A 25,105-nucleotide genomic window follows, 5' to 3' on the forward strand; every position below is an offset into this window, starting at 1 on the left:
TAAGATAAGACAGAGAAACCATTGTTTGAGCTTACTGGTTGTGTCCTTGAGAAGTATCTTCTACTGTGTAAGGTTTTTCTAACATAATGTTACTGTTACTTAACTTTTAGCTTTTAAAAAGTGCTAGTTCAGCTTAATAGAAATATGCTGTTACAAAGATTTGTAGAGCACCGCCCCAAGTATTGCTTTTTGTTAACCATATAGTCTTGCTTTGTTGTAAGAAGTATAAAAGATCGCCTCACCCTTGAGGGGGGGCCATTTTGCCTTTTGCTGGCTTTATGGTCTTTGCTCGAGCAAATAAACAGCTGTCTTTCTTTACCCGCGTTGTCTGTCAATCAAATTACAGCTAGACAACGGACCTTAGGGAGGTTTCTCCCACCACACTAAGAAAGGACGTAAAGTGGTATACGCACAATTATTTACTGTGAGCTACCAACAGTCTGGACAGGCAGGTTAACAAAGGGCCCTTGCTCCATCAGCAAATTAGAGGCCCGTGAGCACAAATTTAGATGTACTATATTGGGCCCCTCCCTCAAACAGCCAGAAAGAGTAAGTACTGTCTGGTGACTGTAGACAGCTTACTAAATGGCTTCAAGCAATTCCTACTAAGAATAATACTGCCCTCATCACAGCCCAAGTACTAGTAGAACAGTTGTTCTCTAGATGGGGAACTCCACAGGAAATAGATTCAGATCATGAATCACATTTTGTGGCAGAAATAGTATGAGATGTGTGCCAAGCATTTAGCATCAAGTAACACTTGCATATTGCAGGACACCCACAAAGTTCTGGGCAAATAGAACTAATTGAACTATTAAAACCATCCTAAGAAAGGTTGTAGAGCAACAAGGAAAGAATTGGGGTGTAAAGTTACCTTTAATTCTGATGGCCTTAAGAGGAACTGTAGCAGCTCATGCAGTCTCTCCCTACAAAGCTATGACAGAGCAGGATCTGAGATTTCCTGAACAGTGGTGGGTGGTCAGGAGATGTTGCAGAGGGAATGCATCAAAAGGGTCTAACTGATGAAAGGCTGCAACGGATATTAGCAGTGGTTGCAGAAATCCACCAGCAGGTGGCAATTGCCTTGAAAAAAAGATAGAATAAAGTGGATAAACATTTTGGGCTCATAAATCAGCTAATTGAATGGGAAATGAGGAATCAAGTAATGTATAGGGCATAGTGGGAGAAAGTCCACTCACTGTCCCCAGTATGGGCAGGCTCTGTAAATACTGTGAACAAAGCTAGCCCTACAGTCTATCAAGTGGAAATCAGACACAAACAAACTGTGAGGAATGGAACCACCTCAGTTACAGACTTGGAAAGGGGACACAGCCCTTAATAGCAATTAACAAATTCCTAGCGAGGCACAAACCTTGACAGTGTCATAATTTTGTTTTGCAGCTCAAAAATGCATTTCCCATGGAACAGTGTTGAAGGAAGAACACAAGACATTTTCACCATCATTTTAGTTTCGACTGCCATCATCATCACCTCCCAAGAATAGCCTTGGTCCCAAGCAAGGTATATCCTGGCAGGCCAGTTTGGGCCAGGGCTTCCTCAAATCCCTAAACTTTTAATAGCTATTTTGCTTCATGATGAAGATACCCCAAAGGTCATCTTGCCTGATGAGTGGAAGGTAGACAGTCATGGTTGACACACAGTTTATAGTCACCTACATATGAATTTAAGTGTGGGGTGCCACACAAGCAAAGTGCATAGCCCTGTTGACCTAGGAATTAATTTGATTGCATGTGATGGCGATACAGATGGTAGTAAGTACCTCAGAAATATTGTGCTGATCATCTCCTAAGTTGGCTTAACTTTATTCTAAAAATGCTAGGAGTCATTACATTTTGGAACAGAAAGCTTGATGCATATGTCCAGAACTTCACATGAATCTATAAATCTCCACTACCACCACAAGAACCAAAACTAGGTAGGTACCCTTGCGCGTGTGTTACTAAGGGTGTGTTAAATATCTGCATAACACGTAAATAGGATAATAGTATCAATCTGGACCCTTTTAAGTGTCAAGGCTGGGTCGGTTTGATTGGTCCTAACGGTGATCAATGTGATGTAAGCATGAGTAATGGCACAAAAGTTCAACCCTTCAGCCAGAAACAGTGTAGACAATATGTCTTGGGAAACTTGAGCTGTACCACAGAGGAAAATACTGGACTGTAGTCTGCCCTTTATAATGTTTCCCTGGTGGACAATTGGACAATAACAACATCCAACAGGTCTGTAAATCAGTTTGAGGTCCTTTACCCTAAAATAATCCAGAATGGACCTGTAAGTGTAAAAGGAGATCAGATGCAAGAATTAATCGTGGAGCCCATTAGGTCACTGAAGGTTATATTAAGCTTAGAAACTGCTAATCATGTGTCCAAGATAAATTTGCATTGTACACCATTTACGTACTTACTTGAAGTGGGATGGTCTAAGCAGCTACGTAGCTGAGCCACCTCCCCTCAAGCACAAGAGGAAGTGGGACATATCTACTTTACTAGGGGGGCAGGGATCTGATATGGGATACTGAGCACTGTGGATGTGGAAGTGCTACCAAACGCACTAGCCACAGTATCCAGATGACTGCAAGATTTAGCTAGTCCATTAAGTTCCTCATTAACTCAATTAGGGATGGGGCAACGGTTTGCTGTCAATCTGTTACCTCAGTGGGAAAGTCTCAATGGGTGCTTGTAGACGTGCGGAACACCTGCTGTCACACACTGTAATTACAGCATGCCAGTGTTAGACCCCCAGCTCCATGCGGCACCCAACAACTAGGGAGATGACAGTCCAATCACTCATGGATCCTGTTACTCACTAGCCAGAGCAAGCAGGGAGCAAGCACCATCACACATTGCTCGCAACAGCTTTATTCAGAATGAAGACAGCTTCAGACAAGGGTCCCTCACAGACACACAGCCCATGAACCAGGGGACCTGCCCCGAACAATAGTTCTTTTCCAACATTTATACACCTTAGTTCATACTTATTAACATTTGCTCCGTCTGTGACCCTCCTTCGGTTCCACCCATTTCTGTTCCCATCTCAAGCTCTGCCTCTGTTTACTGTTTGCTTCCTTAGCATGGTAATGCCTATGCATTTAATTCATTTATATGCCTCTTTGCTAAAAGTGCATGTGTAAGACTTTGACCCCCACCTTCTCCTGGTCAACTGTGGTTTCTTGCTGACTTCAGCCGCATATCCAAGTCCCTACTTCTGCTTTGTCCCCTAACGATAGCCATTGGTTTGTATCTTATTTTGACACAACACATCATTCACTTTACACCCTATCCTTTTGTTAGGAATTCGCTTACTTAAGCATTAGCAAAGTTAGTTACTTTTCATATATCATCCAGCCTTGTGACCAGCAGCTTTTGCTGAGACACAGAAAAAAGCCTTCATTCAGCTGCACACTCAGTGCTCCCCAAAATCCATATCGTTACCCTAACAGTCAAAGCAGACTCAATTAATCGAGTCTGCTGGAATGCTCCAGCAGCCTCAGCATCTCATGTATTCAGAGTCCCCATGCTTCAAAATGGCAGTGGGGGAGTGACCCAGCTGCCAGTGGGAGGGTTCGGGATTGAGAGAGTCGTTGGGAGTGAAAAGGTAAGAAAGGTTTATTGATTTAACATACGCACATCTACGCATAGTATAAACAAGACAACAATAACAGACAGTAATATTTCACATCAATAACTTATTGGCAGTCCCCTTTGATGCCTGATGTATGACAAGTCTCTTGATAAAGCTCAGTAAAGTCAGGCGTCCCCGAGCTACGCTGTCCAAGGGGTACCGGGAAGGACCCTGGTTTTCGGTCCTCAGGCTCCTTGAGATCCGCCAGCCTGCCAAACCCAGGTCAGCAGCCAATCTTCAAAATGGTAGCTTCCTTTACAATGCTGTGTCTTCCTTCCCCCAATTCCTGGACGTGCCAGCAAATGTATAACCTTCTAAGCTACGCTGTTGGCTCATAGCCATTCACAATCTTACACGAAGACCTTTCCTTATATAGCCACCCAATAGCAGTACAAGCATTTGCGTTACACCATATAAAGTCAATTTTAGCTGCGCCACTACTTACCTGCTTACAAGTTCTCATAACAGTTTTCTTTGAATTTTAACTAAACCTCTTAGCTATAATACATTCTGCAAACCACAAACACACAACAGGAAACACCTGGTCCTGCTCCATCACGGGGCACTCAGCAAGCACTTCACTTCAAGCAGGCACAACTCCTGACTGTCACAGTGAAGCTTTAACTAAAGCTCATTGAACAAGCTTTAGTTAAAGTGCCCCGGCTGCCATTTTGAAGTATGGCATGCTGAATACACAAGATACTGAATACCTGACAGCCTCTCTAATCAAAGCACCCCCCACAGCCCTGGAGCACATGTAAATATACCCAATGAATTAGATGACCAGTTAAATGTACAAGCACTAGGGAATCAGCAAGTGAGTGTCTCCTTAGGGCTTGCATGCATTCAAACCCAAGCATGGATTCAAACAACAGGAGCTGCCATCATCCAGGAAGGAGATTCTACCTAAGGAAACAAAGAAAATAGTTTGGGATGCAGCATCCACTTGAGAACGTCAGTTAATGACGTGGTGGAAATTAGTTAATTTTACCTTCAGCAAAGAGCAAAGTACTGTTGTGGCCTGTATTCTAACACTGGTTGAAGCAAAAGTTCAAAAGATATATCCAATATATCCATTCAAAAAATGGATCCATGTTATTTCCTGTACTGTCTCGGAAGTGAATAACTTAAAAAAATAATCAACAGAAGAAAAGTAGTCTGGAAGGATATGTAATAGAACATGGCCTAAGATTGGTATCACGCTCTTGACCCTACAGACGCTTGTTTAGACATGCATACTGGAACATATGATTTTGTACTTGTGAATTCAAGTCACCATAATTATTCCATGTCACCACAATTATTCCATGGGAGTTTATGTAGGCCAAGGATGTGTCTGTGTACACACATTATGTAGCTTTGTAGTTATTAATGAAAAGTTTAATTATTTTGTATCTTCTGCTAAAAGCAGCTTTTCTGCATGCAACATAACACAGATGTATGGATGTGATTTTAACTTGACTACTACTGTGTTCACTGTCCATTTGTTGCTGCATAATTTTACTTTATATGATAATATTACCCCTGTCCCTATAGGAATGAATTTGCATTTACTATAGCAGCTGCTAAAACATTACGATTTGCAGGGATCCTGGTTTTCTGTTTAAAAAAATCACAAATTCTCTGATAAAAGTCACAGATTATCTGACCAAAACCCCCCAAATCCCTCACTCTCCACCTATAGCCCCCTACCCCTGCTCCTGCCCCTTGCTCCCCACCCAGAACCCTCCCCCACCCCTGCTTTTGCCCCTCACTCACCATCCACAGCCCCCTTGTAGCATAAAGTTAACTAAAATAACTGGATTGAATTTAGTTTAGGATGTTTTAATATAGCTTAATAACTTTATCCTTGTCTTTTAAGGAGCAACTGCTTGGCTCCATTTTGTAGTGACTATTGTTTGACACATGTAAATGAACTTTGTGTGCCTTGTGCATGTGATGGGTATGAGTGAAGGGGTGAATAATAAGTGAATGGGAGTTTTGCATGAAAACAGGGAGAGAGGATGTAACCGTTTGTGTAAGCAACAAGGTGCCAGATGTGTAAATTACCAGCCAGTAAACTAATTAATGGAGGGCCAAAGAATCCCTTTGAAGCCTAGGGCACAAAGGAGATAATGAGAGAAGGAATACTGCCATATGGGCAACAAGGACACTTCAAAGCTGAGATATCCATTTCTACCTCGAGTTGAGATAAGCAGAAGATGAATGCGAAACAACGGTTAAAACATGGAAAAACCCCAAGATGCTGAACAAAGACTGGTAAAAAAAACAACCCTATAAAAGGAGGATTTGAAAGATGCGGGGTTGGGGTAAGCCATCTTGACTACTACTGATTTCTTCCAGAGCACAGATGCGTCTGTTCATTCCCGCTCCAGCTGCTATCTCCTAACATCATCATCTACTCAAAAAGCCGGGGTTGAGCAACTATTGCTGGTAACTATATCTGATGTATGTGCACGGATGGAATGGTTGTTTTGTGTACGTGTGTGCCTGTGTGTAATGATGTGCATGATGATTTGTATATGTTTGTATGAATGGAGTGTCTGAACCTCTATGTCTAATTCATGTAATCAATAAACGCGGCACTTTGCCTTATCCCCCTTATAAGGTCTTGCTTTTGACTTGGGCAATTGGTCTTTTGTAACACCCTCAGCCCTGCCAGTGCCCCTCACTCAACACCCACAGCTCCCCACATCTCCAGCCCTGCCAGAGGGGGCCAGGGACCTGGGTCCACAGCCCCCTGTCCCCCCAAGCAGTGCCTGAGCCCTGACTGTCGCCTGTGGCTCCATCCCATTCCCTGCCTGGGCCCTGCAGCCTTACATTCCTGCCCTGACCCCAGGCTCCAAGCCCCACACACTGCCTGGATTGGGCAGCATCCCCAGCCCTGCCCAACTCCCTCCCTCCTTCACTATGGGGGCCTCAACACTCCCACATCCCACCCCACTCCGCCAGACTTACCTGAAGGAGCAGATCTCCAGGTGTACATATGCACATGGCACCTTCTGCTTGAATGCCTTCCTCCTGCTCCCCCCAGCCCCTTGCAGGCTGGAACTCTGCCAGTTTGGAAGGGGGAACCCATGGTTTCCCATGTTTGTCTCCTTTAAGGAGCATATCTGAGTTTTTCTCCTTAAAATGAGACCGCAAGCCTGGCCAGCTTCGCTTCATGGCACTCAAGACCCATCCCTTAAGATTATGCTTTACTATTAATCTTGTCTTGTCAATTAATCAATCAATCTCTCACATTGGTTGGAATGATCCAAGGGTCCATTTGAATCTTTTTCACCTGTTCACCCTGTTAAAGTTTTCTAACAGGTTCTCTTCAAGAGACGCTCATACAAAGGGTTCAAAATTTACAAACACCTTTATTTTCAGCCTGGCAAAAATAAGGCAAAGACCCAGGTTAGCAAGAATATAGTGTAGCTCAACTATATTAAAGAGTAATTAATAGTAGTAGGATATAACACCACTTAGTTTCACTGTAAAAACTAATGGTCAGAATAATCCTTCTTTGTTCTGAAGTGTTCCAGCTTCAACAAACTCACTCACTTCTCCAAAAGAAACTACTCCTTTTAGACATGAGAGCTCTTCATAAATTAGAATTCTTGAAATAGTTTGGTCTTATCTGTGATATGCAGATGTTTTTCCCCTCTAGTCACTGCCCTTTGGAGTTACTGGGCCTCTTTCAGTCTCTTTCCTGTGGGCTAGTAATCTGACTGTAACTAGATTCCTCTTTTTTGTTCCTTTTCCTGGCACTTTTTATGAGTGAGCTCCATTGCACTGCTTGTTTGATAAAAGCTATCTATCAACCGTCAGGAAAGCTGACTTTGACAACCTCAGGAGGCTTGTCAGTGAGGCCCTAAGGGACTACGACTCTAGGGGGAGGGGAGTTCAGGAAGAGTGGTTGCTCCTCAAAGGAGCGATCCTCAATGCACAAGCTAATTCTATTCCATCTCGGAGGAAAGGAAGCAAGAGGGCACAGCAGCCGCCCCGGCTCTGCAGGTATCTAGCAGACCTCTTGAGGCTAAAAAGAAAGGCCTAGAAAGGATGGAGGGCGGGATTTCATATATTTCATAGACATTAGGGCTGGAAGGGACCTTGGAAGATCATTGAGTCCAGCCCCCCACCTAAAGGGCAGGAAGTCAGCTGGGGTCATAGGATCCCAGCAAGATAACTTATTCACCTCCATTGACCACAAGATGAACATGAGCCTTCAATGCGATGTTGCGGCTAGTAAAGCGAGCAAAACGCTGGCTTGCATCCATAGATACTTCTCAAGCAAATCCCCAGATGTCATTCTCCCCTTGTACTCGGCCTTGATGAGGCTGCAGCTGGAGTACTGCATCCAGTTTTGGGCCCCACAATTCACGAAGGATGTGGAGAAGCTTGAGAGAGTCCAGAGAAGAGCCACACACATGATCAGAGGTCAGGAAAACAGACCTTACGATGACAGGCTGAGAGCTATGGGGCTTTTTAGCCTGGAAAAGCACAGGCTCAGGAGTGATCTGATGGCCACCTATAAGTTTATCAGGGGTAACCACCAGTGTCTGAGGGAACGTTTGTTCACCAGAGCACCCCAAGGGATGACAAGGTCGAACAGTTATAAACTACTGCAAGACTGTTTCAGGCTGGATATAAGGAAGAATTTCTTTACTGTCCAAGCCCCCAAGGTCTAGAATAGCCTGCCATCGGAGGTGGTCCAAGCACCTACACTGAACACCTTCAAGAGAAATTTGGATGCTTAACTTGCTGGGATCCTATGACACCAGCTGACTTCCTGCCCTTTGGGCAGGGGGCTGGACTCAATGACCTTCCGAGGTCCCTTCCAGCCCTAATGTCTATGAAATCTATGAAACGAACGGTGCCCTCCCTCCTACTTGACCACCCTTGGAGCCACTCTAATTAAAGTGCCTGGAGTGTCTCACGCATCAGCGTCCCTGCACTTCAAAGTGGTGGCGAGCTTTAGATAAGGCACCCCTACCACCATTTTGAAGTGTAGGGATGCTGATACACGAGATGCAAGAGGCTGCTGGAGCATAGTTATTGTCACACTCCCGCAGACTCAATTAATCGAGTCTACTCCGACATGCTGGAATTACAGTGCATCGGAGCAGCCTCCCTGCCCATGTATAGGCACCCTTTGGTCCTTTGTAGGCTGATAGAAACCCCATTTAGGGGAGATGAGAAAGCAGAAGGTGCAAATACCCCTAGCCACAAATCATCAAGCCCCTGGGATACCCAAAGCATGGGTGCAAGCACTCCCTCCCCATCCCACTGTCTGACGTGCTGAGCTGGGTTGTCACTCCATCCCCTGGTTTCAGAGCCACAGCACTTCACACAATCATGAACCAGTTCCCAATCAGTGACATTTTTGGAAGGGTCCATTTGTTGTGTCTTTACTGTCTATCTCCCTCTCCTAAGATAGTAAGACATTGGCTTTCCTTAAGCAAAATAACCCCCATAAAGTTTTCTCCTTCTGTACCCTCCTACAAAAGCCATGATGTATTTACTTCCACGCGCAAAAAAATTTCCCCTCCTGACAATCAGACTTCCCACCCAAAAAAAGGCTTTCATACACTTGCCATATTGGTTTTGTCTTCCAGCATTTCTTAGGGATTAGCTCCCACAAGCCGTTGCTACGCAAGCTGAGGCCCATCCGTTCATAGAGCTCCATTTCTAAAGAACCAGCTGTGTTGTAACAGGGAGGGGACAATGGGAAGATAGCTGCCTTCAACCCCACTCCTGCTTTGAGTGCCGCCTCCTGTCTGACCAGAGGCATAAAAATTCTGAAAGGCCGTGAGGCAATCAGAGCCTGCAGAGCAGGTTGGACTCTCTTGCCCAGAACTAGATGTTAAACAATTCTAGACTAAATAAGAGAAACTCTATAATACTTTTTTTTACACCAAAATAACTCCAACACCTGTGAAAGCCTAAGTTTAGGCAATAAAGGGTGCTGACAGACATGGGGGTGGGGTGAGAGAGAAGTGCTTTACCAGAAGCAGCAACAGGTTAATTGAACCCAGCTCCACAGGGTCTGTATAGATCAGGTGCTTCAGTCAGACTTTTTGATGTTTTTTATCTAAAGCTGATTAAATCAGATAAAGTCCCACTGAAGTGTCTGATCTATACAGACGCTGGATGAGCCAGGTTCAACTAACACACTGCCTCTTCTTGGCATGCGCTGGGCTTCGCGTGGGAGTACACAGAGTTTAAAGGTTTATTGGGGGGGGTTCATGCCTGCAAGCAGCCCTCCAATAAGGAAAACTCTATAGCACCTTTTTTTTACACCAAAATAGCTCCAATCCCCGTGAAAATGTTGGAGGCCATAGGTTTAGGCAAAAAAGTGATTAAAGCAGTTGTGACTTGCCAACCTAAAGCTTATATAATACCACCACTGAATTGCACCAGTACTGAAAAAGGAACAAATGCTCCTAATGCAGATAAGATCTGACTGCCTCTAAAACAGTGATTCTCAACCAGGGTGCCAAATCCAAATAGCAAACCTTAGTGTTAAAAACATTCTGACCTATTGGGGTCTTTCTGAGTTCTTTCCAACAAAAGAATTGCATGCTTACTTTTTTATGTCAAAACACTAGCGAAACCTAAGGGCTGGCATTTTTCAAGGGGTGCCTTGGATTCATTGAGTAGTGCCTTGAGTCTATCAAGGGGAACCCTGGGTCTAAAAAGGTTGAGAAGCTCTGCTCTAAAACACTTGCACTTTCAGTGGCACAGCTACTACAGATGCTAGCTATATGAAAGAAAGGTAACTTTGGGTAGAACAGAAGATGAACTGAACTGGGTCCTATCCAGATAAGACCCAACAAAGACTTTGAGGGTCAATTTCATGCAAACTCACTTAAAGTAGGAGAATATATTATTTTCCTGATATATATATTGATAAAACTTTCCTTTTGATGGGTACCCACTGTTCTGTCTCAAACACACCACTGTTAATTTTTTATTTAAATGTTAGAGCAAGGCGTGTATCTGTGTGAGTGTGTATGTGGGTGGGTGCATGTATGTGTATGTTGATGCATGCATGCGTGTATGTCTGGGAGGCAGTGTATGTGTACATATGTGCATTTGAAGGGGAACAAAAATGGATCCGAGCCACCATGAAGTATAAGCGAGCAGATCACGCATGCAGCTTAAGCTATGAGGAGGTTAAGGGACATGACCCAAAACTGCTAGGCTAGCGCAAACTGGAACAATCCTGTCCTAGTCCAGTAAAAACAGAAACTTAGTGTAGAAGGAATTCTGGCTACAAGCAGGTCACATACTGGCCTGCTGAGTCAGCCCAGAACGGGAAGTGACCCTGTGGTTACATGCCAGAAGAAACCAGAAAAACTAACACTGCTATACTAAAAATAAGTAGAAGCATGCGCATTACTATCAAAGTCATGGCAAATCCTGATCGGTGTATGCTGTTGCTGTGCTTATGATGTCATATTTTCTGTATAAACTCGCCTCCCCTATTGTATGGGGTCAGACCTCTTCACAATTCTCCAGTTGTGTATGAGTCTGTCCAGAATACATTCTCTAATAAACCAAGTTCTCTTTTTAACTTTGATTAGTCTGTTTGTCTGAGCCTTCGCCCAACGAACCGGGGACAAGTTTTCCCCAACACATTCATGTGTGTGGGTGTGTGCGGGTGTACACATGCGGGTGGATACATACATGTGTGTGTACATGCATGCATGTATGTGTAGGTGGGTGTGAATAAATGTGTGCGTACATACATGCATATACGTGCGTGTGCCTGCATATGGGGGGCACGTGTGTGTACATGCATGTGTGTATACGCGTGTACGTGCATGCACACATGTATGGGTGGGTGCACATGTCTGCAAGCGCACCTTATGTGGGTGGGCGCATGTGTGTGTGCACGTGCATGTGGGTCGGTGAGTGGGCGGGTGCATGTGTGTATGTATGTCCGTGCACGGGTATGTGTACGAGTGGATGCATGCCGGTGCCTCCCTTTCCAGAGAAAAAGCCCCCGGGCTCGCGGTGCTGCCGACCGGTGCGGGCAGAGGCAGCGCAGTGACTACCGGTCCGCGCCGCGGCGAGCCTCGCTGCCCGGGGCCGGGACTGCATTTCCCGGCATGCCGCCCGCCCCGAGGGCGTCTCTGCAATCTCCTCACCTCGGGCCCCGGCGTGCGAGGGGCGGTGCTCTCCCAGCGAGACCCGCGCGGCTTCTCGCGCCAGCAACCGCCGCTTCACAGCGGGGGGAGGGGCTCGCCGGCGCGTCTCTGATCCCTCAGCGCTTTGCGCGGGGGGCAGGAAATGGCGGGTGGTCCCTAAAGCGGCCGTGGCTGGGGCCATGGCGGAGTCCGGCAGCGGTGTCCGCCTCCTGCTCGACCTGTGAGTGCCGCCCCGCCCCGGGGCCCTGCGCAGGGGAGGGGGCGCTGCTGGTGACGTTGAGGCCCCTGCACGGGGGCGGGGGTTGAGCCCAGTGATCCTCAACCGGTGCCACCTGCGGTGGGGCAGGGACGGGCGGGGCGGGGGTCTTCCGTGTGCTGTCAGGTCCTTTACGAAACGCACTTAGCACACATGTACACACACACACACGCACACACTCTGCCACTGATACACATACACACATACCCCCACACACATTGGTGACACATGCACCCCCTGAGATCGGCCACTGCTGACGCTCGCCACCCCCCTCACTGCTAACACCGTCATGGCCGCCTGCAGGTGGTCACCCCTGCAGCCTCTGGAGGCATGAGGCGTTCGTGCCCGCATAAGTGCATCAACATACACGCGTTACATACATAATTCATTGTTTAATGTCTCTGATCCATTAATTGCACTGATCCCTCATTAATTGCAGTGAATGGGTGGATTGCGGGTTAGTCCGTTCACCCAGGTCACAGAGCCAGGTGAGGGCCCTCGCCTCATGCTCGAGAGTCTTGTCTTCAGAATAGTGGCTCTTTGTGTGCCCTGTTTGCCAGTGGGACCAGGCAGCCCAGCGGGGCCCCCTCGTGTTAAATAGCAGCCTGTTACCCCCCCCACACACACACCACACACACACACACACACACACACACACACACACACCCCTTGTTCCTGCCCTCCCTCCCTCACCCCCCCTCCCCAGTAGGATTGTATAGGCCTTTTGATATGCCATTGGGGAAGCGTGAGCCAAGGTCAGGGGTAGGCAAAATACGATCCCTATGGACTCCCTATGTGGCCCTCGGGCCCAAATAATTGCCCACCCTGGCCTGAGCCCAGCAAGTAAAACTGTAAGCCCTCCTTGGTGGTGGGGGCCACTGAAGGCATGTCACTGATTCCTTGGTATAAATGATAACAAAACGGGTGGGAGTGAGGGCCACAGGTTTATAACAAGTGCACAAAGTGGGGACACCAAGCAGAGCACACTGGACAGTGTCTACTGGCCCTTGAATGACTCTGAGGAGCTAGGATAACCAGCGAGTGCCCACTTGAGCATGTGCTACCAGATTTCAGAAGTGCTGCAGGCATCTGCTTCTGCACAGGGAACAAGCCCGGGATGTTTCCCCTGGCTTTAAAGACATCCAGGTTAACAAGATACAGGAAACCCTTCATGCAGACTCTTGGGATTCTGCTTGTCCTTCTTCTGTGAAAGGACATGGTTTTAATGAGAATATCTGCTTAACTTCTAATTTTCGCCATGGTTCTGGGAGTGAGATGAGATTTTAGCATGTGGGCTGGTGATTTTCATAGCTGCTTTACAACCCCACAGTGCCTGTGTTTTAGGACAGGGTTTGGCAGCTTTTCAGAGCTGTGTTCCCTCCTGGCCACTGCCACCACAGCAGTTTTTCCCTGCCACTACTTCTCCGTGCCCTCTGGCTCCAACACAGGCCCAGCTCTCCTCACTGCCTAGCCCAGGTGCAGGTGAAATCCCACGGTATTGGGACATCAGTTTTATGCAAAGCTGTGGTTAAGCTATGGCAGAGATTCTCAACCAGGGTGCCCATACCCTGGGCTGCCTCAAGATCCTTTCAAGGGTGTTATGGAGTGCTACGCAGTTTTAGTACTGTGAGGTTTACAAACAATTCACAAGATAAACCTAGAGATTTCAACTAGAAATCTATAGTTTTGGTCTTTCTGAGTTCTTTGCAATAGAAAAACTGCTATATTATTTTTTTCTGTAGGCAAAACAAAGAGTGGAAACTAAGAGCTGACATCTTCAAGGTGCCACGAGTCTAATCATGTTGAGAACCACTGAGCTAAGGCTTTGTGAGGGAGCTTGGGAAGAACAGGCCTTGCTGACCTCTGAATGACATGATGAAAGATAGAAAAGTGAGAACGGGCTAATAAGCAGGGAAGCTGGTACAAAAAAGGAGTGTTAGAAGCAAAGTAAAATTAATGAGGATGGTTGTTGAGATATAAAAACCAAAGGGGCTGGGCATGAATTTGGCAAAGGGAAGAAGTAAAGATGGATGTCTAGGCAAAAGTACAGCTGAATATTGGCACAAAAACGTGGGTATTTTGGGTATGAAATACTCCCAAGACCAGTTTCTTTATATTAACCTAGGAGAGTATAATTTACACACAACATTGCTATCATTGACCCAGCCAGTTCTAAAATTGGGCTAATTGCTAAACAAAGCAGCTAACATACTGTTGAACGTACAATAAATCTCTCTAAACCTTTTGCCACTAAAAATGAATGTAAGTATTTTTTCCTGTGTTGCACCTGCGCTCCAGGAGGCCGCTTGCTAACACTGGCCTCCCAGAGCGCACAGATGCAAGCAACCTGAACACCAAGAACACACCTCAGAACAAAACCTGCCACTAATGTGTCACCAAAGTCCTCTGGCTCTATGGCTGAATCTAATGGCTCTACAGGTCCATGTCTAGGAAAACTAATCAATAATCAGGGAAAGAGTTAATGATTTCCTTCATTAAGTTGGACTAGGTCAGAATTTGGACCACTCAGATCAGTGAAAATGGCTAAACTTGGGTAACATATGCATGTTCCTAACTCAGTTGTTGCCATGTTTATTTCTGGCCATTCCAAATTTCTTTCAGGGCAGAATACTAAAGAGAAGTATTGTAAGCATGCTGTGCTTATCTAAGACAACACAACTCCTGTCTGATCCCAGAAAGGGGACATCTATTATGGTTTGTGTCAGACCTGAAAGTCAGCGGAAATAGCAGTAACAAATAAATACTTAGATACTCAGGTTATTGCAAAATCACCATAAAGAGTTATGTATCTGCACCTGCTCACAAAATTAATGTGGTCATTATTGTAGCATGGCTTTCCCTTCCCAGCAAAAGGCCAGGTATCAGCTCTCTGCCAGGATAAGGGAAATGGATAAATGAGTGATAATAATGAAGTTCCAGTAACAATACATGCTATGAAATTCCAGACTGTTTTGTGTCTCTGGCATTCTGTTCAGTTCAAGCAAAGATTAATGATCCAATAAAACTCCTTGGTTTAAAGAAGAAAAAAACCCTACTATCTTGTGAGAGAGACAGATTACAAGGAAAAGCCAAGATTCTGAAGAATTTACAAGATAAAACAGTACAACAGTGTACTGCCAAAATTTGAGGAACACCCTCAACACTGTTTCATTTCATTAAGTGAAGTGTGCTACATTCCTTGGGTAAACAAAGGTTTCATAGTTTCATAGATGTTAGGATTGGAAGGGACCTATTAGATCATCGAGTCTGACCCCCTGCCCTGGGCAGGAATGAGTGCTGGGGTCAGATGACCCCAACCAGTTGTCTATCCAATCTCCTTTTAAATACCTCCAAGAAAGGGGACAGCACCACCTCCCTTGGAAGCGTATTCCATATTTTGGCAACCCTCACTGTAAAGAATTTTTTCCTGATGTCCAATCTGAATTTGCTCTCCAGTTTGTGGCCATATTTCTAGTTACCCTGACAGGCGCCCTGGTAAACATTGTATCCCTTATTTCTTGCTCCCCACCCCCCCCCCCCGATGAGTTTGTAGACGGCCATGAGATCACCTCTCAGAAAAACCCACATAGGGTTTTTTCTGTAGGCCTTCAACCAGACAAGTGGCCCTCCTCTCAACCCTTTCCAGGCCATCCACATCCCTTCTGAAGTGCGGTGCCCAAAACTGGATGCCGTACTCCAGCTGCAGCCTGACCAATGCGACATAGACTGAAGTGTCACCCCTAGACCTGTTTGTGATGTACCTACTTATGCAAGAAAGGGTGTGGGTAGCTTTACTTATTACCTCATCACACTGGTGACTCATGTTCATTTTAGAGTTGACTACAACTCTGAGATCCCTTTCCACAGTTGTGCTACTTAAGAGTGGTACCTCCCAGGCTATAGGAGTGTGGATGATTCTTCCTCCTCCGGTGCAAAACATGACACTGATCCTTGTTAAACTGCATCCTATTCTGTTCGGCCTGTTCTTTGGGTAAATCTGGTATCTTTTATTAGACCAACTCAAATAGCTGGAAAAATTCTTCTTAGCAAGCATTTGGGCACAAACACCCTTTGTCAGGCTGAGGAAGTATCTGTAGATGGTCTGTGCTCTTCCTGGATGGAGTGGTAAAGCAACCAGAGGCCAGTACGTATGCAAGAAAGCCAATCAGTTAAAATGTAAATTGAGGTGTACAGAAGGTGAGAGACAGGTGGAGAGGGTTTGGGGGGAATTAATTTTGAAATTTTTGAAATTTGAAACAGCCACATGGATACCATGTGAAGAATTGCTGTAGTACAGAAGAAAGCCCCACCCCCGGATCACACACCACTGCTTATGACATATCATCCCTCCCTGGAACCTGTACGGAAAATCCTCAAACAGTTGCAACTCATACTAGAAGGAGACCCAATTCTCAAAGAGATCTTCCCAGAACCACCAATCCTAGCCTTCAAACAGACACAAAGCAAGACGATCCCCGGGCGAGGCAAAAGAGGGAAAGGGGCCAGGAGGCTTCTATGGCTGACCAGAGAAATCCAGGGCAGCCTTAGGGCCAAAAGGGGAGCACATAAAAAGTGGAAACAAGGTGAGATCACTAAAGATGAATATACCTCCTCTGCTCGTACTTGTAGGGAGGCAGTTAGACGGGCCAAAGCTACCATGGAGCTGAGGATGGCAACCCAAGTAAAAGACAACAAGAAATTGTTTTTTAGATACATTGGGAGTAAAAGGAAGGCCCAGGGAGGAATAGGACCCCTGCTAAATGGGCAGAAACAATTGGTGACAGACAGGGGGGACAAGGCTAAACTCGTCAACGAGTTCTTTGCCTCAGTGTTCCTAAGTGAGGGACACGACAAGTCTCTCACTGGGGTTGTAGAGAGGCAGCAGCAAGGCGCCAGACTTCCATACGTAGATCCTGAGGTGGTGCAGAGTCACTTGGAAGAACTGGATGCCTTTAAGTCGGCAGGCCCAGATGAGCTCCATCCGAGGGTGCTGAAGGCACTGGCCGACATCAGCGCACAGCCACTGGCGGGAATATTCGAACGCTCGTGGCGCACGGGCCAAGTCCCAGAGGACTGGAAAAGGGCTAACGTGGTCCCCATTTTCAAAAAGGGGAGGAAGGAGGACCCGGGCAACTATAGGCCAGTCAGTCTCACCTCCATCCTTGGTAAAGTCTTTGAAAAAATTATCAAGGCTCGCATTTGTGAGAGGCCAGCAGGGCAAATTATGCTGAGGGGAAACCAGCATGGGTTTGTGGCGGACAGATCGTGCCTGACCAATCTAGTCTCTTTCTATGACCAGGTTATGAAACGCCTGGACACAGGAGGAGGGGTGGATGTCGTATACTTAGACTTCAGGAAGGCCTTCGATACGGTATCCCACCCCATACTGGTGAACAAGCTAAAAGGCTGTCACGTGGATGACTACACAGTCCGGTGGGTGGCGAATTGGCTAGAGGGCCGCACCCAGAGAGTCATGGTGGATGGGTCGGTCTCGACCTGGAAGGGTGTGGGCAGTGGGGTCCCGCAGGGCTCGGTCCTTGGACCGATACTCTTTAATGTCTTCATCAGTGACTTGGACGAGGGAGTCAAATGTACTCTGTCCAAGTTTGCAGATGACACAAAGCTATGGGGAGAAGTGGACACGCCGGAGGGCAGGGAACAGCTGCAGGCAGACCTGGATAGGTTGGACAAGTGGGCAGAAAACAACAGGATGCAGTTCAACAAGGAGAAATGCAAAGTGCTGCACCTAGGGAGGAAAAATATCCAGCATACCTACTGCCTAGGGAATGACCTGCTGGGTGGCACAGAAGTGGAAAGGGATCTTGGAGTCCTAGTGGACTCCAAGATGAACATGAGCCGGCAGTGTGACGAAGCCATCAAAAAAGCCAATGGCACTTTATCGTGCATCAGCAGATGCATGACGAATAGGTCCAAGGAGGTGATACTTCCCCTCTATGGGCCGCTGGTCAGACCGCAGTTGGAGTACTGCGTGCAATTCTGGGCACCACACTTCAAGAAGGATGCGGATAACCTGGAGAGGGTCCAGGGCTCCCAAGGGAGGTGGTGCTCTCCCCTACCCTGGGGGTCTTCAAGAGGAGGTTAGATGAGTATCTAGCTGGGGTCATCTAGACCCAGCACTCTTTCCTGCTTATGCAGGGGGTCGGACTCGATGATCTATTGAGGTCCCTTCCGACCCTAACATCTATGAATCTATGAATCTATGACACCGAACCTTGCCAACCTCATTACCAGAAGCAAACTTCCTACATCCCAAAAAACACTGAATGGATCCAGACCATGCCGGGACAAAGAAATGTAAAATCTGCCAAAAAATCTCCACCACCCCTACAATTACAACATCCCACAACACAACCATCAGCATTCCTGGATCTTTCACCAACTCTCCTGTCTCTAATTCTTTGACTACAGCTACATTCAGTCCCCACTTCCCAATCCCTCCCCTTCCCCCCATCTGTCTCTCACCTACTGACCACTTCAATTTACATTTTAACTGACTGGCTTTCTTGCATACATACTGGCCTCTGGCTGCTTTACCACTCCAGGAAGAGCACAGACCATCTGCAGATGTTTCCTCAGCCTGATGAAGGGAGTTTGTGCCCAAAAGTTTGCTAAGAAGAATTTTTCCAACTATTTGAGTTGGCCCAATAAAAGATATTGTATTTACCCAAAGAATCTTGTCTGCCTATGTCCTTAGACCAACCTACACCCCTGATTCCTTGGGTAAAATACTTTTACCACCTGGGGGGGAAGGGACCACACTCACTTCAATAGTCTCCATGTTCCTAAAATCCATCAGTTCTATACTATTTCATGTACAAAATCCCGTCCATCCCAATCCACTCCCTGTTAGTCATTTCACAACCATCATTGCTTCTTCCTTCTGGTAACTCACACATATTCCATCTGCTTCATCCCTTGTTGGTGGTAGGAAGTGCCCTATAACCTCTGCTGCTGCTGGTGGAATTTGGTTAATGGTTTGCTGGGTAGCTGTTTTCTAACTGAACAGCAGATTGCTCAGTCTTACCTCTGGAGGGGATGAAAAAACAAGCAGAGATGGCCAAAGAGTTCATGGTTCATAAAAACGGGCCTTATTATCAAAAGGCTTACCTGAGCATATTCTGGTTCGGTGGTGCTCAAGCTTTTGGCCCCACAGGCCAGATGAGTAGGGCAGGGCAGGTCTGCAGTCTGGATTGAGACCTGTGCACCTGGATTGGGCCCTAAAAGGGCTCCATCTGGCCCCATGCACCAGGATCAAGCCTTACACCAGCCCTGCATGCAGGGATCAAGCCTCATACTGCCCCTGTCCAACCCTGTACCCAGTCTTGGCGCCATGCCCTGGGATCAGAATCAGGACCCCACATCACCCCTGCCTGGCTCTGTGTTCCAAGATCAGGCCGTGAGGCCTGGTGCCACCCCCTGAGTGCCAGGATTGGATTTGCACTAACCCCCGCTGTTCCCCTTGATTTGACTTGTGGTTAGATTCATAGATTCATAGATGTTAGGGTCGGAAGGGACCTCAATAGATCATCAAGTCCGACCCCCTGCATAAGCAGGAAAGAGTGCTGGGTCTAGATGACCCCAGCTAGATACTCGTCTAACCTCCTCTTGAAGACCCCCAGGGTAGGGGAGAGCACCACCTCCCTTGGGAGCCCGTTCCAGACCTTGGCCACTCGAACTGTGAAGAAGTTCTTCCTAATGTCCAGTCTGAATCTGCTCTCTGCTAGCTTGTGGCCATTGTTTCTTGTACCCCCGGGGGCGCCTTGGTGAATAAATCCTCACCAATTCCCTTCTGTGCCCCCGTGATGAGCTTAAAGGCAGCCACAAGGTCACCTCTCAACCTTCTCTTGCGGAGGCTGAAAAGGTCCAGTTTCTCTAGTCTCTCCTCGTAGGGCTTGGTCTGCAGGCCCTTGACCATACGAGTGGCCCTTCTCTGTACCCTCTCCAGGTTATCCGCATCCTTCTTGAAGTGTGGCGCCCAGAATTGCATGCAGTACTCCAACTGCGGTCTGACCAACGCCCGATAGAGGGGAAGTATCACCTCCCTGGACCTATTTGTCATGCATCTGCTGATGCACGATAAAGTGCCATTGGCTTTTCTGATGGCTTCGTCACACTGCCGGCTCATGTTCATCTTGGAGTCCACTAGGACTCCAAGTTCCCTTTCCACCTCTGTGCCACCCAGCAGGTTATTCCCTAGGCTGTAGGTGTGCTGGACATTTTTCCTCCCTAGGTGCAGCACTTTGCATTTCTCCTTGTTGAACTGCATCCTGTTGTTTTCTGCCCACTTGTCCAACCTATCCAGGTCTGCCTGCAGCTGTTCCCTGCCCTCCGGCGTGTCCACTTCTCCCCATAGCTTTGTGTCATCTGCAAACTTGGACAGAGTACATTTGACTCCCTCGTCCAAGTCGCTGATGAAGACATTAAAGAGTATCGGTCCAAGGACCGAGCCCTGCGGGACCCCACTGCCCACACCCTTCCAGGTCAAGACCGACCCATCTACCACGACTCTTTGGGTGCGACCCTCTAGCCAATTTGCCACCCACCGGACTGTGCAGTCATCCACATCACAGCCTCTTAACTTGTTCACCAGTATGGGGTGGGATACCGTATCGAAGGCCTTCCTGAAGTCTAAGTATACGACATCCACCCCTCCTCCTGTGTCCAGGCGTTTCGTAACCTGGTCATAGAAAGAGACTAGATTGGTCAGGCACGATCTGCCCGCCACAAACCCATGCTGGTTTCCTCTCAGCATAATTTGCCCTGCCGGACTCTCACAAATGTGAGCCTTGATAATTTTTTCAAAGACTTTACCAAGGATGGAGGTGAGACTGACCGGCCTATAATTGCCCGGGTCCTCCTTCCTCCCCTTTTTGAAAATGGGGACCACGTTAGCCCTTTTCCAGTCTTCTGGGATTTGGCCCGTGCGCCACGAGCGTTCGAATATTCCCGCCAGTGGCTCTGCAATGACGTGGGCCAGTGCCTTCAGCACCCTCGGATGGAGCCCATCCGGGCCTGCTGACTTAAAGGCATCCAGTTCTTCCAAGTGACTCTGCACCACCTCAGGATCTACGTATGGAAGTCTGGCACCTTGCTGCTGCCTCTACAACCCCAGTGAGAGACTTGTCGTGTCCCTCGCTTAGGAACACTGAGGCAAAGAACTCGTTGAGGAGTTCAGCCTTGTCCCCCCTGTCTGTCACCAATTGTTTCTGCCCATTTAGCAGTGGTCCTATTCCTCCCTGGGCCTTCCTTTTACTCCCAGTATATCTAAAAAACAATTTCTTGTTGTCCTTTACTTGGGTTGCCATCCTCAGCTCCATGGTAGCCTTGGCCCGCCTAACTGCCTCCCTACAAGCACGAGCAGAGGAGGTATATTCATCTTTAGTGATCTCACCCTGTTTCCACTTTTTATGTGCTCCCCTTTTGGCCCTTAGGCTGCCCTGGATTTCTCTGGTCAGCCATGGAAGCCTCCTGGCCCCTTTCCCTCTTTTGCCTCGCTCGGGGATCGTCATGCTTTGTGCCCGAAGGATCGTTTCCTTTAGGCACAGCCACCCTTCTTGGGCACCCATCCCATCAAAACTCCTACTCTGCAGTGCTTCCTTGACTAATCGCCTGAGTGCATTGAGATCAGCTTTCCTAAAGTCTAGCACTTTCACCCTACTACTTACCTTACCCACTCGCCGTCTTATGTTGAATTCTAATATAAGGTGATCACTGTCTCCCAAATGGCTACCGATCTGGAGGTCCCCTATCATGTCATCTCCCGTTGCCAATACCAGATCCAGTATGGCATTCCCCCTAGTGGGACCATGCACCTCCTGTGTCAGGTGGAGGTCCTGTACACAGGTTAGAAACCTGCGTGAGCGATGGGACCTTGCTGTCTGCGTCTCCCAGCAGATGTCCGGGTAGTTTAGGTCCCCCATGACTACCGCCTCTTTAGCTTTTATGGTCTCCGATAGTTGCCTCAGGAGCCCCGCATCTATTTCTTCCCCTTGGTGCGGGGGTCTGTAGCAGACCCCTACCACCAAATCCCTTTCTCCTTGCCCCCCATGTAGCCTAACCCACAATCCTTCTACTTCCTCAACCTCGGTTTCTGTTTTGATGAGGGTTGATGTATATTGCTCACTGACATAAAGTGCAACCCCCCCCCCCCCTTTCTTCCCCGACCTGTCCTTTCTATACAGTCTATAGCCCTCAATATGTACCGCCCAGTCATGGGATGAATCCCACCAGGTCTCCGTTATCCCCACTAAGTCATATGTGTTTAGTGCAAGCAGGAGTGCTAGTTCATCCTGCTTGTTCCCCATGCTCCTAGCATTAGTATATAGGCACTTGAGCCCTGCGACTGGTGCCTTTGCTGCCCCCCCGCTCCCAGTCCCATGGGGCCCATTGTTTCTTACCTTCTTGTTTCTTACCTGTTCTGTAGTGCTGGCCTCCCCATGGCTTTCAGGTTCCCAATGTTCTCCTTCTTCAGGCTGGGCTGTCCTTGTGGGTGCCACATGGTTTAGTGGTCCACAGCTTCCCCTGCCCTCGTACTCCCCTCCCCCCGATGAGCCTAGTTTAAAGCCCGCCGGAGGAGATCCGCCAACCTAGTAGAAAACACACGCTTACCTTTGGGGGACAGGTGAAGCCCATCCCAGCTGAGCATGTCCCTCGTCGTGATGTGCGGGTCATTGTCCAGGAAGCCGAAGCCTGCCTCGAGACACCACTGCCGAAGCCGCCAGTTGGTCTCTCTGATGCAGTTCTCCTGCCGTCTTCCTCGTCCGGTCACTGGTAGGATGGAAGAGAAAACCACCTGGGCACCGAACTCCTTCAGCACGCCACCCAGAGCACAGTAGTCCGCCATCAGGTGATCGGGGGTTCTCCTGGCCGCATCATTAGTACCTACATGGACTAGGACCATGGGGTAATAATCGGTGGGCTTGATCCGGGCCTGGATTACCTCCGGAGTACTTTAGGAGTGAGATTAATTGATCAGTGAAACCATTCCAGTCACAGTTCGAAAGCTTTATTAGGATACACAATAGCAAAGACTTTTTGGTACCAACAAAGGTAATGCTTACATAGCCTTGGCTTCAGGAAGAACAGGTCTCTTGGCCAGGCATCTGCTTTTCTTGGGGCTTGCTGAGTTGTTTTTTTCTGCCGAGCTTCGGGAAAGGTCTGGTGTGTCACTGGTCCCATGTCCAATATTTACAGATGGTTGATTTGACATGCTAATAATTGATATCTGATTGTTTTTATTTAAATGTCTTTGTTTCACTGGAACTTTTGGAACTGGGTGGAACCAGATTTTAGTGACCCCGGGAAGGTGTCAAGGGTTCAAACACCTTAACTAAGACACTTTATTTTTAGGTCATCTGACCCTGGTCTGTTAATCATCTGGTATTCTTTAATCAAGATCTTGTTAATCAGTTGAAATTTATATTTTTGAGAGAGCAGAACAAAAGAGTTCTTATCTTCTCTTATGGCTTGCCCTTTGGCCTTGATCAATTATTTACTAACTGTGGCCTGAAAAAGGATGCTTTGCTTTTTCCATCCTCAAGGCTGCCTTTGTTTCTATAATCATTTGAACAAGTTAGCAGAGTTATATTTATTATAGCAAAATAACTGTTAAAACAGTTGGTCACCTTAGTTATTATTATTTTAGGATGCAATTGTAATACAGAGTATTTAGAATACAGGCCCTTGGCTTTATGTTCAGTCATATTTCTGCAGCTTTGACTTGGGTTTCCTGAAAATCTTGACATCCACACTTCCTGCGATTTGGTTATGCTTTAGATAGCATGTGTTTGATTCAGTTATAGCGCTGTTTGTCACCCATTGCTCATCCTGCACAGGCCTATGCATGGTCTACACCTAGGGTGACCATCTTTTCAAAACAGAAAGATATATCCACCTCTTTCACACCCTTCCCCCAGTTGCCCACCAGCTGCATGGCTGGAGAAGAGCTAAGCAGAGGGGGTGAATGCAGGCTTGGGGCTCCCTGCCCTACTGCCTTTCCCTTGGGAGCCCTGCACTGGCTGCACACCCCCTGCCCACCTGGCAGCAGCAAGGGGGCACAACACACCGACACTACTCCTGCTGCTGTCAGGCAGGTGAGGGGCACCTTGCCATGGCAATCTGGCCAGCGCAGGGCTCCTAGGGGAAGGCAACAGGGCAGAGAGCCCACATCCGCCCACACACAAAACTGGGGGGCATGTGCCTCCCATGCCCCCCCTGGGGGTGCACGCAGTGCCTGGGTGCTGCCCTTCCCCCCCTGCTCCCTGGACAAGCCGCCTATGGCTCTGTCCTGCTCCATGCCCTGGCCCCAGGCTCCATGTACCGCTCTGGCTGGGCAGCACCTCCAGCCCCTGCCCTACTCCCTCCTTCATCGTGTTGCACACACACGGCATACAGTTTAAAATAAAAATAAGCAGGATATTGGGATAAAGCACAACACTGCATTTATTACAAATAAAAACAAAAAGACAAAAGTAAAAAGCGGTGTCCCATTCACACACACATACTCACTTACATACACACCCAACCAACTGTTTGATATACATAGAGACAAACATACAGACAGTCCTGCAAGTATTAAGATGTTACCAATCCTTAAGTTGTTCGAATTAGCTTGGTGGCCAGCCAAGCCAACTACGAGGGCAGAGCTGGGTCCTGTCAGATGCGTTCCAATGCTCCTTCTTTTCACACAAGATAGACCCAAAGTCTTCTTGTTCTTGTTCATCCTTATACAGGTTTCCCTCAGTTTATGCGGTACATACGTTCCCAGAGAATGGTGCATAAATGGAATTTGCGTAAAGTGAATGCAGTTTACAATGGAACAGATAGGGATATGTTCCCAAAGTGGGGAGGGAGGGAGGGAGTAAGGCTGGGACTAGGGAAAGGGTGCGGTGCAGCCTGTTGGCAGCTCCTGGGGTTGCAGCAGGCAGCAAAGCAGTGGGAACTGAGTGGGTGAGGAGGGGGGCGGGGGGGCACAGCTTTTGCTGCTATGTGTTCCCCGGGAGAGCTGCAGGCTAGGGGGCTGCGCCAGGCTCTTCCTGGTGGGGTGTAG

The 25,105-nt window shown here is 47.6% G+C and overlaps 1 protein-coding gene and 3 long non-coding RNA genes across 6 annotated transcripts in view; 2 read left to right on the forward strand and 2 right to left on the reverse strand.

Annotated features, from left to right (window-relative positions):
• The window catches only part of LOC109283618 (uncharacterized), a 40,949-nt gene extending 37,448 nt beyond the window's left edge, over positions 1 to 3,501 (forward strand). Inside the window, exon 3 of the long non-coding RNA XR_009461779.1 lies at positions 1,402 to 3,501. This is a non-coding gene — a long non-coding RNA (uncharacterized LOC109283618). The remainder of the gene's footprint in view (positions 1 to 1,401) is intronic.
• The window catches only part of LOC109283620 (uncharacterized), a 40,401-nt gene extending 28,539 nt beyond the window's left edge, over positions 1 to 11,862 (reverse strand). For both annotated transcript variants that reach the window (XR_009461780.1, XR_009461781.1), the window contains exon 1: positions 11,781 to 11,862. This is a non-coding gene — a long non-coding RNA (uncharacterized LOC109283620). The remainder of the gene's footprint in view (positions 1 to 11,780) is intronic.
• On the reverse strand, positions 3,609 to 10,028 carry LOC132250163 (uncharacterized). The gene is made up of 2 exons (XR_009461782.1): positions 6,601 to 10,028; positions 3,609 to 4,548 (listed from the first exon to the last, which is right to left on the reverse strand). It is a non-coding gene; the product is annotated as an uncharacterized LOC132250163 (long non-coding RNA).
• Positions 11,857 to 25,105, forward strand: part of AMN1 (antagonist of mitotic exit network 1 homolog) — a 69,876-nt gene continuing 56,627 nt past the window's right edge. Inside the window, exon 1 of one of the 2 annotated variants that reach the window (XM_006271179.4) lies at positions 11,857 to 12,000. In XM_006271179.4, coding sequence (XP_006271241.1) covers positions 11,960 to 12,000 — 41 coding nt within the window. In that variant the 5' untranslated portion in view covers positions 11,857 to 11,959. The remainder of the gene's footprint in view (positions 12,001 to 25,105) is intronic. The other variant, XM_019489366.2, reaches the window with a different exon arrangement.

Source organism: Alligator mississippiensis, chromosome 4 (assembly GCF_030867095.1).
Source record: "Alligator mississippiensis isolate rAllMis1 chromosome 4, rAllMis1, whole genome shotgun sequence".
Taxonomy (NCBI): domain Eukaryota; kingdom Metazoa; phylum Chordata; order Crocodylia; family Alligatoridae; genus Alligator; species Alligator mississippiensis.